This window comes from Eublepharis macularius, chromosome 2 (assembly GCF_028583425.1).
Source record: "Eublepharis macularius isolate TG4126 chromosome 2, MPM_Emac_v1.0, whole genome shotgun sequence".
NCBI lineage: Eukaryota > Metazoa > Chordata > Lepidosauria > Squamata > Eublepharidae > Eublepharis > Eublepharis macularius.
The window spans coordinates 99,529,279-99,547,035 of NC_072791.1; the positions used below are offsets into that span (position 1 = coordinate 99,529,279).

Genomic DNA, 17,757 nt, shown 5'->3' on the forward strand with positions numbered 1-17,757 from the left:
GGACACAAAACAGCTTTGGAAAGCACCTTTTACTGACAAAACCAAGATCTGAAGGATGGCAATGTTGCTAAGGTTGCCTAGAAACCCCCACAATGGCCACTGAGATTTCTAAGGACATCTATTTCTTAAAGGTGTATACATATAAGCACACATTTTTTAAATCTGCACGTTTTCCTGCAAACCTGGAACTTTTCTCTGGTTTGTAGAAAAATCTCATTTGTTCATGGCTCTAGTCACATTTACCTATCTACAAATGGGGCCATGTTTGGAATTCGATCTATTCTAGTTAGTTTTAGAATTTTATTTCTGAGAAATTACAGAACTGTTAACAAGATTGGAAAAATATTAAGGTATTAACATTCAAAGAATGAATCTTTTACAAAACATATTTCAATAATGTTTTTACTTTAAAACTCTTCTAGTCTGCTAATATAGTTTTAACATGACTGACTACAGGGCTAGCTTCAAGCAGGAGGTTCCCCTTTTCAGTTTTAGACTGTCTCAATCAGAGCTGTCCCCACTGGGTAGTGAAGAGGAGCATGGCAGTGTCCAGCTTTACCCCATGAGCTCAGTGCAGCAAGCAAGGCGCAAGCAACCTTTGTGCCTGGTTTCATCCAGTGCCAGCAAAAAAGCATGGCTAATGTTCTCCTTGCCAGCTACACCATTCCCAGGCCAGCAAAGGATGAAGCTTCTTGGTGCAGTGCTTCTTGCTGGCTGCACTGGGCACAGGCCAGCACAAGGAGATGGCTGGCATTACCATGCCCAGTGTAGTGGGGCAAAGTTGGGTGCTGCAGTATTTGTGCTTCTTTCTTGGTGATACTGCACCCACGTCAGTACAATGGGAAGTTGAGCACCTCCATGTTCTTCCTCACTGGCTATGTTGCCAGGGCTGGTGGGCTAAACTGGACGCTGCCATTTCAGCGTCCTCCTTCCTCGGCTACATATGCTCAGATCAGCACAAGATTAAGCCAGGCACATCTGTGCTTCACCTCTCTGGCTGCAGAACACATGAACTGGTGCAGGGTGCAACCAGTGGCCATCGTTCTTCCGCCCCCGCCGCAGCACCCGGGCTGTAACCCAAGCTAGGCAGCGCTGTGGCCGGGCTTCATTTCGCTAGCCAAACCACATTCATATGGACACAGGGCAAAGCCGAGAGCAGCCATGCCTTTACTCCCCTTTGCCGGTCACACGCTGCTTTGGCCAGCAACGCTAGCCTCCACTTTACTCCTCCTTGCTGGCAACATTGCGCCCAAAAGGCCATTGGGTGAAGCTGGGCGCCCCTATACCTGTGCTCCTTCCTAGCCACACCGCGACTGAGCTGGCCTTGTGAAGCTGGGTGCTCCTCCACTACAGCTGCACCACATCCGGGCAGGCGCAAGACAACGTCAGGCACTAAAGTGCTCCGCCTCACGAGGGCGCCCACGGCACTGCTACCCATGCGCCTGCTCTCGAGCTACACCGTGCCCCGGACAAAGCCGAGCGCGACTGTGTTGTTGTTGTTGTTCCTCCTCTTCAGTCTCTCCACGCCTAGACCGGCGGGTTAAAGCCAGGCACTACCGCGCTCGTCCTCGCTGACCACACCCACACGGCGCCTAGATCGCACAAGCCGAAGCCAGCGCTGCTATACTGGACTCTTTTTGATTTTCCCCATGAAGAGGTCTCAGGGCCAAGCAGGCCTCAAGTCCACCGGGATTTTGGCCAATAAAACCAATAGCCCATTTCCCTCTATAACTACCCAGCAGCCAAAAGGGACAGCGATCCCGCGTCGCTTCTTGATCTTGTAGTTTCCCGCGCGCAATAGCCTTCCTCTCTACTAAGTTTGACCCATTAAAGCGCCCGTATCTACGACTTGTTCTCGTCTCGGGCCTCTTTTAATCTTCTGTTATTTCATTGGTCGGTGGGCGGAATTGTGCACTTTCATTGGGCGATAGCCGAGAGCGCCTTCGCGGAAGTGGTGTCCAGATCACACGTGTGGAAGAGGCTTGTTATGACGGCGCCGTTGGAGCGAAGTAGTCGGTAGCGATGAGCTCGCGGAAAGCTTTGCCTGGTGGTAGGTTTCTTTTCCTCTTCCCCAACCCCCGATTTTACGAGGACCAACGGTGCTCATTTCTCTTTTTGTCGCTATTGCAGGTGAGGCGCAAGTTGTGGCATCTGCGTCTGGGGCCGAGCCGTGTTTGTCTGACAGCGGGAGTGAGAGTGCCTGGGAGGAGGTCGAGGAGGACCCAGAGGGCCCTGCGTTGCAGGCTCGGTGTCTTTTCTGTGACAGGTCTGCTCGTCGTCTCTCTCATGGGCTTTTTGCCCGCGCGGAGAATCTTTTTCCCTGAACTGCCCACTAGGTTTCACTTTACTTGTTCTAAAAGCCTTTTCAACTGATATCTCATGAATGGTTTAAAAGAAATAAATTTTGTCACTTAAAAAAAATCTATTGTAGCAAATAAGTACTAGTAAAATGCCAGGGTATACATAAAAATAGTTAAATCAAAAAGAGTCCAGTAGCACCTTTAAGACTAACCAACTTTATTGTAGCATAAGCTTTCGAGAATCACAGTTCTTTTCGTCAGATGCATGGAGGGCAAGAAGAAACTGGTTAGATATATAGGTGGAGAGGGGAGGGCGGAGTAGATGGAAACAGTAGCTTCTGATATGGAGATCAGTTTGCTTCTGAGTAGGTGCAAGGTAGGCGGAGTAGATGCAAACAGTAGCTTCTGATATGGAGATCAGTTTGCTTCTGTTAAGGAAGTCAGTTACTTCTGATAATGAGATAACCATTCATAGTCTCTATTCAATCCCAGTTTGACTGAGTCAAATTTACATATGAATTTTACTATTCATATAGTAAATGGGTATAGCTAGGTGGAGTTTTTCCCCAGTAGAAAATCTGATTGGCTCTTGGAGATCTGCTTGGCTGTGTAAATTTTTAAAAATGTTTCAGTGGTGGCTGCCTTCACAGTGTTGGTTATTATTCTCTCTCTGTGTCAATTACCCCTCTTCTCCCCTGTACTTGGCATTCTGTGTGTGTGACCCTACCACCTACAATAGACATTTTGCACCCACTAGTTTGTGTCAGAATTCTAAAGATGCCCAGGGCTCAAAAAGTTGGGGTCTCCTGAAAAAGAGAGAGCTGTTGAGTGTCTTTGAAAAGGAGAAAAGTGAGGGGTGAGGGAGGAAGCCCCTCAGAACTGAAAAGACGTATTTTGAATGGTAGGGTGAGATTTCTAAGTTGTTCTTTTTCTCCCACAGTTTCTGGTGGGTCTCTAGTTTGGCTTGTCACTATGAGTAATAATAAACTGACTAGTGCCTGTGTGAATGATAAAATCAGCAAATCCAGACCACTCATAGACAGTGTAGGGATCTCTATCTATTTGCGTGACTACCAAGACTGCAGAAAAGTATGGTATTTTGAAGTACCCAATAGAAAAAACCCTGTTGTGATGAGGACTGAAAATGCTCCAGAAGAGTAGAATATTGAAGCCCATCTGAGTGTTAGTTAAAGTGAGAAAGGGGCTCAACGCCTGAGAACTTAGAGAATGGGATTTACAAACTGTTGCCTGTTCTTGTGATTCTTCATAGGCCCCTTGTAATATATATTTGTAAATGTGTTTTTTCTTCACATTTTTAAGTTTATACTAAAAAGGCCTAATCTCATGCATTGCCATGAGATTACCTATCTCATAGCAATGCATTTTTTCTTACAAACTACATGTTTTGCTCTGTTCTTGTGTTTTTTGTTCATTTCATTGACCCTCCTCGCTTTTTTTCTGAAGTAAGATGACTTAAAACAATCTTTTTGCTAAATGCAGTCTGATGCTAGTAGCATGCTGCTGTCATGGAAATGAATTGGTGATGGGGTGAGGAATGTTGCTTTTTAGACTGGATGGCCTTGCTCTGCATGACTAACCGTGGATCAGCAGGGGTGGTGAACAGCTTTCAGTATGGGGGAAAAAAGGTCAGTCTGGAAAGGGCATGTGGATTAGGTCAGCTGTATGCTCTTGCTACTTTTAATGTAGTGGTGGGACTGTAATCTGGAGAATTGGGTTTGATTCCCCACTCCTCCACTTGAAGCCAGCTGCGTGACCTTGGGTCAGTTACAGATCTTCCAGAGCTCTCTCAGCCCCACTCACCTCACGGTTTGATAGTTGTGGGGATAACAATAACACACTTTGTAAACCATTCTGAGTGAGTGCTAAGTTGTCCTGAAGGGCAAATATAAATCGAATATTGTTGTTGTTGTTATCTGCAGTTAGATCCTTCCTCTGGTTGGTACTTCCCCTTTGCCTTCCTCCTGCCCATTTTTTTGTTTGAAATTACAAAGCTTTGGTATCTAACGGTTGCCTAAACCTCTGTTTTGAGTGTTTGTGTATTTATGTATTTGCTCCCTCTTCCTTTCAGAACATAACAGTAGATTCTCTTACTGTGTTTTCCAAGGTGTTTCAGTTCACCCGAAGATGTATTTTGCCACTGTTCATCCGACCACAGGTTCAGTATTGAGACTATGGTTCGTAAACATGGTAAGTATATTTTCATTTTATATAGTTTTCTGCTGCTTATTTTTTTATTTCCATGGTATTCTGTTGTACACCTTAAACCTTTTGCATGGAACTGTGTTGCAGAGTTAGTCTGGTGGCTTACTTTCTCCTGCTTGAAGATACCTGAAGGTATTCTGTGCATTTTAGGACAAAGAATAAAAAAAGGAAAGATAATTCCTTTATGGAAAAGACCTAGTTCTACATACGTGCCAGTATATTTTCCTGCTTTTTTATATAGACTGAGGCAGGTGTTTTTGGTGCAAAGTGTGGGTAGGGACACATGCTGAAAGTGAGGATTTCAGACAGTTCACGTTTATTAAACCAATTTACCTGACGGTGAATATACTTTCTGATGTATGCATAATGTGCGTGCGTGCAAAGGGGTGTGTGTACGTACATGGAGCCTCCATTGAAAAATGACAGAGTGCATCCCTTGCAGTTGTGGAAAGCATCTACATTTACTAGAGCTCTTCAGCCTGTGAGAAGTGGCTGGAACAGGATAGTGGAGAAAATTACAGTAAATTGTAAATAGTAATTATCAGAGAGCCATTTTGGTGTAGTGGTTAAGAGTGCGGGACTCTAATCTGGAGAACCAGGTTTGATTCTCCAGTACTCCACTTGAAGCCAGCTGGGTGACCTTGGGTCAGTCACATCCTCTCGGAGGACTCTTAGCCCCACCCATCTCACAGGGTGTTTTGTTGTGGATAATAATAGCATACTTTGTAAAGGCATTAAGTTGTCCTGAAGGGCGGTATATTATGTTATTATTATCATTCAATGTTGCCTACCAGCTACCCAGGTTCTCTTGTTTGTGGAGATTTGTATGCTGTTACAACAGAAAATGCTGAAAACAAGTTTGGGCCGATTCGAGCTGTGGAGTACTGTTGTCACCCATGTGTAGCTATAGAATTTACGATAATTGTCTTATTTCTGAGAATATTTCATCTGTGAATGCGATATGTACTGATGTGTTTATCTCCATAACTGAAAAGGATTAGAGACAACAGTTTAGGGATAAGATCTTTCCCCAAGTCTTTCAGCAGCCTGTTCCTGTTCATAGTTAAGCCCACCCGAGTCTATTGATTTCCATAGGCTTGGGTATATTTGATGCACTATAGGGTTAGGCTAAAAGTGATCCCAAATGTAAGTTAGTAGAACTGCTATAAAATAAAAATAGTTCAGTAAAGTAAGAGTCAACTGATAGATTAAAGATTTTACAAACATGGCTAAATAATTCTGTACTACTCCAGCTGGGCTGTTTTTTTTCTCTTTCAGGACTTGATTTTTATGGATATATCAAGCTAGTAAACTTCATTAGAATGGAAGTAAGTTACTAGGTATTACATCAGTGTCAGAACAAGACTGACACTATATTATAATATAATGATGTATTCTTTAAAGTCGCTTTTTTACTTGTGTGGGGAGATTCATATTTTGCACTTTAAAAGTTCACAAGACAGCTTACAAAATAAAGGCAGACTTTATTTTGAAAGTTGGGTTCAAATTACTTTCCTGAGAGCACTTATTATTACGTTTTGAAGAACTTTCAGTAACATGCTGAATGGGATATTACATATGGAAAGAAACTGGAGCTTTAAAAATATTGTATAGCTTTAAGAATTTCTTTTGTCTCTTCCCCCCTCCCCAAATTCCTTTATTGACGTTTTTTAAAAAAACGTAATACAGAGATTGCAATAGATAATTCAAATTACAAGACTGTCAATGCAATATAATAATTGAACATAACAATGTGTTAGAAGAAACTAACATTGGAGATAAAAGACATTACAAAAAGATCAGGAGAGTTTAGCTTACTGGTCATACGTAAGATCCCAACATATTTTAGAAGGAGGTGAGAACCTGAGGGACGTAGGAAGGTGGTAAAATGTCATGTTTGCTGAGGTAAGTCAGTAGAGGAAACCAATTTTGCGTGAATTTGGCATAGGAGTCCTCTGTATCTGGCTGTTTCAGACCTTGTGAGATTTTCTCTTACGTAAAAAACTGCCATAGTTTTTTGTGCCATGTTTGAATAGTGGAAGAACAATCATCTTTCCATTTAGCTGCAATGACTATTTTTGATGCTCCTATTAGATTAGTTATGAGTTCTCTCTGTGATGACAAATCAGACCTGTTCTCCCAGACATTTAGTAGCAATGATTCTGGTGTTTTTGGCAAGGAACACCCAGTTATTTCATGATTTTTTTTTATAATTTCCTCTCAGAACCTTTTCACTTTTGGGCAAGCCCACCAACAGTGAGCATATGTGCCAGGGTTTCTGCGATTCTTCCAGTATAAGGGAGATCTGGATTTATCTGTATACTGTAATTTTGGGGGTGTGAGGTACCAGTTTGTCAAAATTTTGAATGCTTGCAATCGGATAGGGAAGGCCTTCCTTGAAAATGACTTCCAGATGTGATTCTAATGTTCTTCTGTCAGATCTATGGAACACATATGCTGCCAGGTCTTTTGATATTTAAGAACCGTAACTGCATCTTCTTTAAGCAGTATTTTGTAGATAATTGAGAGCAAACCTTTCATGGCACCTTTGTTTATATTAAGTATGTTTTCAAAGTCTGTTTTGGGTCTCTTTATTGCTGTTTGAACATTTGGGTCTCTTATTAAATGCTGTAACTGGAGATAGCAGTATTGTCTCTTCCAGAAACCAACTCTAGAGTGTCTTACTTCAACCAGTGCACCTGCTCCCTGGGAAGGAGAGGAGTATTTGAAGCCTGTGCTTGAAGATGATCCTTTACTCCAGTATGGTAGGGTTTGTTCTAATTTGAATTTGATTACAACTTTTATGAAAAAATAAGCATGTTTGGACACTGGTGTAGTTTAAAAGGTTGTTTTCTTTCAGGTTAAGAAAAACTACAGTTGCATCTACAAATAAGCAGCCCTATATCTAGGAGAAACTATTTATTTGAATGCTTATTTCTGTTTCTAGAAACTGTTAATAAGCTGAAAATATTTTAAAGGGAAGTGGCTTTTGGAAAATTAGTTCTTAAGTGGCATACAAGCTGTGTCTGGAGTAATATAGCTTAGATGCCACTGCACTAAACAAACAACCCACCTAAGTTAGGCAGCTACCTGTCCTCCTATGTATTTGGCTGCTCCCCTACTAAGCATAATGGATGTGAAATTAGAGTAAATAATAAATGTGATCCACAGTTAGCTCTGGCTTGTTATAGCCACATGCCCACAATTTTCGTAGCTGTTTTCATGTTAGTAGTTCAAGTAAGTGATACTAAGAACTAAAAGTGCAACAAGAATGGCTAAAAGCATAAATTACGAACAAAATTATACTTTGTGTATGTATGAAATAAAATGAAGGGCATGCCTATATAAAATCAATTAAAACATTACCCCCTGCACAAATCTCAGAAATGTACAGATTTTATAGCTCTAATATCTCATTGTCTGTTCAGTCTTCCTTAAATGTCAGTAAAATAGTGTCTCTGGATAGCCAGGTCAGGGTTTAATGTATCACTTCAGAGAATATAATTTGGGTAGCTACAAAAAATGGCCTGATCTTCCTCCAAAGCCAGACACATTTCCTGAGAAGAAATCAGAAGAGATTGTCGGTCATGGTAGTTTAGTGGGTGGAGTATTATACTTGGACTCATCGTATGTAGTCAGCCATGGTACTTAGTGTTCTTGGTGTGGCTTTCTCAGCCTAAACTATTTCACAGAGCCATTATGAACATAAAGCAGGATTACTTCTTTCATGTTATGTACTACTTTAAGGAAACATTTTAGTAATTTAACCTGCTTTTTCAAGGGTTCCCAAGAATTCTGGAAGGTATCTTTCGGTAGTAACCTTGAAAAGCAAAGGCTTCTGAATTGCCAAATACGTAATCTTTATGGCCCAGATGAGAGAAGACTTGTGCTTATATGCACAGATATTATTTCATTATTGTAGAACTGCACAACCTGTTATGTGAGTGGTTTGGGGCTTGTATTTCTCAAACAGTAACCCAACATATCATATAGTACTCGCTATTTGAAACTGAAGAGAGGTTTGATAACAATATCCTCTGTCTTTATTCTCTGGTGGATGACTTTTGGGGTGTCCCCTTGCCCAATCTCAGTATATGAGACTGGATCTTTAAGATCAGTGCTGCATTGGACAGAAGTATGACACTTTGCTCCAGTTTTTCTCCCTACTTCAAATTGGTAAAGAGGGACCACGGCATTTGGCCAAAATCACCTTTCCTAGTCTTAGAATGGCTTTAACTCCTCTGAGGTTTCAAACCATGCCCTCAGCCATTCTAGATGGTCATTATACACAAATACCGATTGCTGCCCGTTTTTGCATTTGTGGATCTTCAGTCCCTGAAGACCTTCCACACTATATTTTGTTTTGCCCTTTGTATACAGAGCTCAGAAATACATTTCTTGGTGAATTTTTAAAAAAAATATTGGTTCTTCTGTGGTGGAAGAAGTGACCCTCCTTCTTTCTGATTTGGATTAATCTCTTATATAGTAGCACAGTTCATCCTGGCAGCTAAGAAAATCTGGGCTTGATATGTGCTTAATGATTGAAACTTATTCTCCAGTGTATAACAAAGATGCTAATGTATTTTGCTGTGCATTTGTGTTTTTAACATTATAGTTTTATTATTTATTGTTCATGTTTTACTTATGTGTTTTATTTGCTTAATTATGGTGGCCTTTGGCTACATGCTATAAACATTCTGATTCACTTGTGTACTAGTGTGCAGTTAATGTGGTGAAATTTTTGGTGTTTTTTTTCCTCTCCAGATATAGAGGATGTTACTGACTGTACCAATACCTCTTATCCTTATGGGCTAATTGAGTCTTCATCTCTCCTGGAACGCTTGAAATGTGCAGAGCATAGAGCAGAGTTAGCAGAAGCTGCATTGGCCAGAGCCCAGGAAGACCTTCATAAAATGAAGTACTGTTTCCACCAAACATTTTATTTATTTCAGAAACTTAATTGGCACCCATCTTGGGTACATCAGACTAAAATAGACTTTAGGTTCTGTTAATGGTCACTAGAAACCGAACAGGATGAACAGTTCCAGTAAATGGAGTGTGCTTGTAAGATTTTTACAACAGTCAAATATCACCCATTTTGTTTCATGCAGTTGTAACAAGACCTCCTGATCAATTTTTTGTGTGTGTCTGACTATTGTAGTAGTTGCTTGGCAGGCTTTTTCCTAACTGTAACATTACAGTTGTAAAATGGGGTTGTTTCTGTGGTACTACAAAAAAATGAGTCACATCCAGTGAATGGAATTCAACCCATGCAATTGAATTTCCCTGCCTTTCCTCTTCTGCTGGGGCCCAGCATAAGTGCTCCTAGGCTTCATAAGACCACTGAAACAGTGTAGGGCCTGTCTTGGTAGGGTTGATGACCAAATGCTTTGCTATTAGGTACTGTCTGCTGATGCAGATATGCCCCTACTAGAGAGTTTCCACACGACTAAACATGCCATGGAAATTAATTATGCTTTGTTTCGGATAGATTTCATCCCTATGCTCGGCTGTATGCTTATTTAAAAATGTTTCTGCTAACATTCCCTATTGTATCTGTTTCCCTGAATGGTTCTAACTGTTCTTCACTATTAACCCGTACCTCCACCTCCGTCAGATGTGATGTGGTTTTTATACAGTGAGCAGGTGTTTTATTAGAAAGCTGTGTTAATTTATTGTGATTTTATCTTGTATATTTTATCTTCTGTTGTAATCCACCCTGAGCCCACTTGCAGGGAGGGCGGGATGCTGCTGCTGCTGCTGATAATAATACTTTGCTCAGTGAATGTCCTGGATGCCAATTACATTGTATTGTCACTTTCACTGTTGTAATCTTCCTTGGGTCTCAGTGAGAAAGGCAGACTGTAAATACGTTTTTAAAAATAGGGGTTAGCAGTGGGAGAGAGGAATTGGCCAAAATTGGCCCTTCCTTTCTTTACCAGTGGACAGCCAAGCATGTTTAGTCCATGTCTGAAAAATGAAAATAGACAAAATCAGGTTGATTAGGTTGACCGTAAGTACAGACCTCAAAAAGTTTATTAAAACTAGCAAGTGTGCATTTACCTGGCTCTGTCTGTAGCTATGGATGTGTTTAGCCCATTTGATGCTTCTGCTTTCCACTATGCCCTTGAAGTAGTTTATGAGTGCATTATAGATCTAGAAATTCATGTACCCTTTCTCCTTCCCTTGAGGAAAGGATCACACAAATAGGAACTGCATGTCTGTGTGATTCTCTTCATGTTATAGCTTGAGGTATTGAGCGGAGGAGAGAGGTACAGGAAGGGAAATGATGGCCCATTGGTTATAGGATCTAGGCCACTGCACATGGGGTTGGTTTGCTGTAATATTCACTATCCTATGTAGAAAACAGTAAAAATCTTAATGTGAACAGTACTACCGCATTCATTTTTATTGCATAGCCTATTTTGCAGCCTTCATGGTTGGGAACAGTTCACTATTATTAGAACTATAGGTCTGTGTTTTGTAAGTTTCTGTCTGTTTAAGGGTGTATCCAGAGTGATTTGACTAGAATATGAGAGATCTGGGTTCAGCCCTCTCGCATTATATCTATGATGATCATTGGGCGACCTTAACCAGTTTCACGCTTGGCCTAATTTCCTTCAGTGGGCTGTTGTGAGGATAAAATAAGAAACAGAACCATACTGTTTTGAGATATTAGAAGCTGGGCAGGATAAAAATAGGCTAGCCTTTGCTCTCTCAAGTCATTGTAGATTACTTCTTCCCTCCCCATTCCCCAGTAATCAATCATTTATAAAGTTGAAGACACAGCAAATTATGCTAAGTTATTGGGCTGTAGCCATCACTTGTTTTCCACCAGCAAGTCAGTGGAAATAAAAATTGCTAGTGGAAGTGTTGACACTTGTATCATGACCAACACAGTTCTTGGGGGTTCACTGAAGCCAAATATAGGTTTTAGGGGCAGTGTAGGCTACAGTGGGAAGACCGGTACATTCCTACTTGCTGTTTGTTGGCTGCAACAAGCCATTATATTCCTAACTTCAGAATGTGGACTATTATGGGAATAAACTGTGAACATCCATGAGCCAGGATGGGCGCAGTCCTGAAGATGTCTTAATTTTCCTAGTCCAAAATAATGATCTGTTAATGAATTGTAAACTTTGGTTTCCATTGCAAGTTACATGGTTACTAGAAAGCTTCTGTTTGTTTAAGGCCTCTTAAAGTGAACCTTTGAATAGGGAAATTCACTGTAACATTATTTATTGCTTATTTATAGTTGCTTCTAGAGCAGATTTTCTTTCTTGTAAACAGTTCCTTGTCTTTGAAAAAACATTTTAAAATTCATTGCTAATTATTTTAACTATGTGTTAGTTCCAAAAGACTGCAAAGGTTTTCCTCACCTCCACCTTTCCTCCTACATCCCACTGTACTCCCCTAAAATAATTGCCATTGGGAATTCTTAGAGCTGTATAGGATGCAACATGGCAACTGCCACATGGAAAGGGCATCTAATATTCCCCACCACAGAAAGTTGGCTTCTGCTCCAGGAAGATCATTTCTGGTCTTCCTGTTGTTGGTCTGCAGTAGAAGAGCAAGATTCAAGCCCAGTAGCAGCTTAAACAAGATTTCCAGGGTAATATCTTTAGAGAGTCAAGCTCGCTTCGTCAGATACAAGTAGGAATGGATATCCCTGAGCCCTTATATCCTAGTCAGAAGGTGGCAGGGGTGTCGCAAAGAAGGAAGTCAAGATGAAAAAATGTATAATGAGATTGGGTAGACTACAATGCAAAATGTAATGAGCTTGATTTGAACAGGGGAGAAAATGTAGACAATTAGCATCTGTATCCTAGGAATCCTAGGATTCTTAGGATAGGATTTCTATCTTGCTACGGATGCTAATTTTCTGCATTTCAAACCACTAATAAGTATTTCTGCCCTACTCTAATCAAGCTCATTACATTTGGAATTGTACCTTTACATCCTGCTACCTTCTGACTAGGATAGAAAGGCTCAGGGATATCCATTCCTACTTGTATCTGACAAAAGGAGCTTAACGACTCAAAAGCTTATACCATGAAAATCTTGTTGGTCTTTAAGGTGCTACCAGACTCAGATCTTGCTATGGAAGATTTTGGGTCTGGCCCAAGATGTATGCAGTCAATTAAGAGATTTGGGAAAGGAGCTAGGCAGTAGTTTGAGTGCTCAAGTCTACTGCGTCTTTTAGATAACTTGGCATCTGTGTTCCTGAGTTTCCTGCTATTTTGATTAAAATCTTTTTGCTAATGTAAATCCTCAGTTCAGTATAGGTGTGATTTTTAAGATTGCAGTCTGAGATGTAGGCAGTTTTCTTTTCTGAAGATCAAAACTTGAGGGGTTCATCTGGGAAGATCTGTATCTCTGAAGAGGCTGATGAAAGAAAGCACCAAGTCAGGATTCCAGCAATCAATATTTTGCAGCACATCAGTATCTAAAACGTGGAAAAACACTGAGGCTGGTATGCAGAGAATACCCAACTCTTCTGCAGTAGCTTTCTATGCAGCAACCAGCAGAGGGAGCTTCAGCTTACAAGGAAGTTCTTTGGAACCTGCTTGTCTTCTCTCTCTCTCTCCTGTCCCCCCTCCCCCCCACCTTAACTTAAAGGTTTTTTTAATGGTCCCGTTAACATGTCTCAAGGGTATGTTTCAAATTGATTACAGACAATTTGCACAGGATTTTGTGATGAATGCAGAAGTCAGAAGCAACTCAGCAGCTAGTGCCATTGCAGATCTCCAGGAGAATGAGGAGGATGTTTATTTCAGTTCTTATGGGCACTACGGGATACATGAAGAGATGATAAAGGTTAGAAAGTGAGCACATGTCTTCCTCTCTCTAAAGATGGAAGTAAGGCTGATGGTTCGTAAATATGCTGCAGCCTAGCTGCATTTTTAACCCTCTCCCTACTTGTTTGTGGTTCCCCTGCTGAAAGCTAAGGTGGAAAATGAAAGAAAAAGAAAGGGAAAATACACAAAAACTAAGCACCTGGACTGGGATCCAGAGGGCTACATGCATTTTGGCTTTCTTTCCATTGCAGTCCTTTAGCAAAGCCATTTCAGAAGGTCAGAGAACCCTCTGGAGCTGGATTCAGTGCAATGCAAAGAGACTGAAGCCAGAAGGGAAATTACCAGTTCACAGTATTTCTAGAATTAAGACCATGTAAGTAGACACTAATTTTGCAGCTGTACATTGGACCCTGCCTTTGGTGGTTATGGAAGTAGATGACCTAATTTGGCAGATTAAAACTATTCAGATCCTCTAAAAATATATAAATTACCATTCATGATTTTGTCATACTTTCATGCTGGAAGCAGAGGTGGTTTCAAGGGAGCTGAAAATTGCTTATGTATATGTTGGATGCATTAATAATATTTTCATCCATCCTTTCATATATCCTCTGTCCCATTTTCATCTTGACGGTCCTCCAGTGGGCAGAGATCAGTATATTTTATTAATGTATGCTACTTGTGCTATATCTTGTCTATATATAAAAAGGTGATGGTGGAGAAAAACACTTAGTTAAATGTAATTGTTCAAGGGTTTTTCTCTACCATCACCTTTTTATTTTGGCAAAGATACCAAAACATTCATGTGCTCATTTAGAGCAGAGCAATTTACATGCCCAAAGCAAGTGGTCCTGGGGTTGCTGTGAATCTGTCAGCCTTCCCAAAGCTTCTGTCTTGATTGGTGACAGGCACAACATTGTGTGCACAGATGTCGCAATGCAACTTAATGACCAGTAGAGACAATAAGCCATTGTAGAGGCAGTGATAAACAATGCTCTGGTCAAAAACTAGGCAACAAGAGCAGAAGAGGTTCTTGTGGTCTATTTTAGTGCTCCAGCTCTATATGACTCATGTTTCATTGAAAAATAAAGTAGAAGTCCAGAAGTTGCCAAAAAATTATACACATTAATTATACTTTAGATAAACATGAAACTCTATTGAATTTGAGACTTATCATGAACTTAGGCTGCATTGGGGGAAAGGGGGGGGGAATATATAATTATACCTTTTCTGTTGTTACTGGTTAATTTTGGTTAGCCACACTGACACTTGTAAGTGAATGGTCTGTTTTGAACTGCATGCTATTAGAGCTTTGACAACAATCTACAGGGTTCATAGGAGTAGTCCTGTTGGCATGAGACTGATTTTAGAAGTTGCTCCTTGAAATATCCTTGAATTTGCTTGAGAATATCAGCTAACTAGCAATGGAGGCTGTTGTGTGGAAAAATACCACTGCACACGGCCTCTCTGCTACCACTGTAGCCACTGCGGGAACTTAGGAGGGCTGTGCCGGGCTTCCCTGCCGCTGCTGCGGAGCCTTGGGAGGGCTGCACTGCCATGCTGGGCCTCCCTGCTGCCTCTGCACTGCTATGGCGTCCTTGGGGCCTCCGAGGCAGGCCGTGTTGCCATTGACCCACTTTTTATCCCCACGGAGGGGCTTGCGTGTGCACCTGCGCAGGGATAAAAAGTGAGTTATCACCAATACGGCTTGCATTTTATATAGTAGGATGTTTTAAGCATTTTCAAGCTCTTTCGCATTTTTAGTATGAATTAGCCCCTTGACTAGTCAACACTAGGTATTGCTGCTTTGGTTTTCTTCAGTATTTCAGGTGGATCTGTTTTCATCTGTATGGCCAAGCTAAAAAGAGTCAAGGGTTTTATGGTGCATAACTGGCTGTTCTGTCTACTTCTGCCTTTTTTGGGGGGTTTCTTGAATATTTTAGCTCCACCGAAAGAGTTGGAGAAGTTGCGGGGGAGGCGGGGTGTAGGGAAGAAAAGAATTAACAGAATCCTCAAACAGGTTTTCTGAACAGCTGTGCATATAGTGATGGCAGCAGCTGGAAATCTGTTGATTAAGTTTGAGCAGTGAGAATAGTAAGGGTAGAAGTACTGATGGCTTTACAGTTGACTTCTTTTGTGACTGATGGCCTTTTAAAGTTAGGTAAAGTAAAATAGGAGTCCAATGGCACCTTAAAGACTGAACAGTTTACTGAAGCATAAGCTTTTGAGAATCAGTTTATTTCATCAGATTATGGCTAGTTGCGTGTCAGAGTAGCGAAGGCAAAAATATTAGCTGCTTGTTGGTTCCTCGTAACTAAACTCACAAACATTTATAAATGAGTGCCTTTGCAGTAAACAATGCTGGAACTAACACTGATGTCTTATAAAATCAATTCTAAATCACTTTTTTCAAATTCAGATTTATGATCAACTTAGAAAGGTAACCTGATTTTGTCGTTAAGGACTGTATTTTGCTTTGGTAAGTTCAAGTTCTGGAGTGTTAGCTTGTGAAAGGAATTGTCCTTTTTATCCCTTTGCTATTCAGATAGCTTTGCATCTAGTGGTGCAGTGTTCAATTGGTATGCAGGCAGTGATGGTCTCTTTTTTTAAAGCTATGCTGTCGCACTTTATACTATTTTTGACCGCTATCATAAGGGACTAAAAATAAAATTGTAACTACTCTCTTCCTTTGCTATGCTGATTGGTCCACTTGCCGTTTTGCAGGGATAGTAAAACATATGGCTTGCTTGGCAGTTTGTCTTCCTCCCTACGCATATTGAAAGGAATGGTTAGTTTGTTGCTAAGACAAGCTATCCAGCCAGCTCATGTACTGATGTACTATGTCTATTTAGGTGTGCAATCTGGAAAACCGCCAGCATTTTAATAGTGATGCTGAGTAAGCACTTGAAGATTTTTTCCCCCACTGAATTTGACGTATTGTTGTATGGCTTGCATAGCTTTTGTGATCCTCATCTGAACACCTTTAAGGTGTTTCTATGAGTGGAACAGCTTGTTTTGGTACCTAGATCTGATTCATAGTTTTAATTAAAAATGAGAACAAAGCTTGTGTATTTTTTTCCTTGTAACATGCAGTGTAGTAGGTACACTGCATGTTACAAGGAAACATGCAGTGTACCCAAACTATATTACTGGTGGACTTAAATGGTTTTGATAGTGTGGTGCTGCTAAAAATTTTTGGAATATAGATAGCAATAGTTATGGTAACTGTTTTCTTAAGTATAAAGAGAAAAGTTGGTCACAGTAATTTAGAAATTTCAATTTTTACTTTTCCTCTGTAATTTCATTAGTTCTTCTTTGCAGTTCATTATAGAAAATTAATTGGCTGGTTCCAAAGCAAAATGCTGAAAATCTTCTCAGCAGGAATGATCTGAAATTGTTTTTTCTGGAATTGAGGGGTGGGGAATGTTTGCATTGTGGCTGAAAGCACTTAATGTTCCTGTCATTGCACAATAATTTGTAGTGTGTTCTCTGAACACTTTTCCCCCCAATAGGATAAAGTGCGTACAGAAAGCTACCGTGACTTCATATATCACAACCCCCACATCTTTAGAGATAAGGTAAGTGAGTTAGCTTTAAAGCTGTAAATGTTCTTGTGGTATGAGATTCTCTTGGTTTGGATTCTTTCTAGACTTGGGAGAATGATGCCTTGCCAGGTCTGTGGTTCTGTGGTACTTAGGGTTCTGTTACACGAAGAGCATTATTCAGCTGCTGGAGGGTGCAAAATGCAGATAAGAGAAATGCTGATCAGCATTGTCATTGGTCTGTGTGCTGTCTTGAAGTGTTCATTAATTATGATGACATGGGCTTTTTAAGCTTTCCTTGTCTGCTGTTTTCAAGTAGCATCTAAAATAGTATGCCTGCATTTATTTACAGTAATTCAAGTGCATTTCTAATCTGTATCCTGCATGATAAAAGCATAGTGGGGATCCCTGTGGAATTAGCTTTGGGGAAGTTCAGATCCTATTTTTTTTCTGAATGATATGTATACAAAGTATAGAAATTGAAATGATTGCTTCCTATTTCTATCTTTGCTGTAGATTGTATTCTATTACATAAACAAGCATAAGGGTTTGGAAAGGAAGAAAACTATAAATGTGGCTTGGTTCGATCTGTCCCAGGCATTCATACATGCTGCTTTGCTTACATATATGTAATTGGGCTAGTGTATGTACTGCTAAATCCTTTTGATCACGTTACTGGCCTTTGGACAAGGACACATAGTGCTAGTATATTGAATGACACCTAGACATTACCTTAATGAGTGGCAGCTCCTGCTACCCAGAGCTCCAGTTAAAATGTTTAATATATATAGTACACTTTTTATCATATAAGGTGTCATTTTGGTAATACATAGTAATATAATCTTAAATCTGTACTATAAAGCATACCAATTTATCTAATTCTTAATGTGGCTC

At 40.5% G+C, this 17,757-nt stretch overlaps 1 protein-coding gene across 4 annotated transcripts in view; it reads left to right on the forward strand.

The window, feature by feature from the left end:
* The first annotated feature begins 1,964 nt into the window (after positions 1-1,964).
* The window catches only part of PRMT3 (protein arginine methyltransferase 3), a 105,385-nt gene continuing 89,592 nt past the window's right edge, over positions 1,965-17,757 (forward strand). For 2 of the 4 annotated variants that reach the window (XM_054972004.1, XM_054972006.1), the window contains exons 1-8: positions 1,965-2,050; positions 2,131-2,266; positions 4,426-4,508; positions 5,802-5,851; positions 7,186-7,288; positions 9,288-9,441; positions 13,199-13,340; positions 16,834-16,899. In XM_054972004.1, the coding sequence (XP_054827979.1) occupies positions 2,023-2,050; positions 2,131-2,266; positions 4,426-4,508; positions 5,802-5,851; positions 7,186-7,288; positions 9,288-9,441; positions 13,199-13,340; positions 16,834-16,899 (762 nt within the window). In that variant the 5' untranslated portion in view covers positions 1,965-2,022. Of the gene's footprint in view, positions 2,051-2,130; positions 2,267-4,389; positions 4,509-5,801; positions 5,852-7,185; positions 7,289-9,287; positions 9,442-13,198; positions 13,341-16,833; positions 16,900-17,757 lie in introns of those variants that run through there. The other 2 variants (XM_054972005.1, XM_054972007.1) reach the window with 2 other exon arrangements.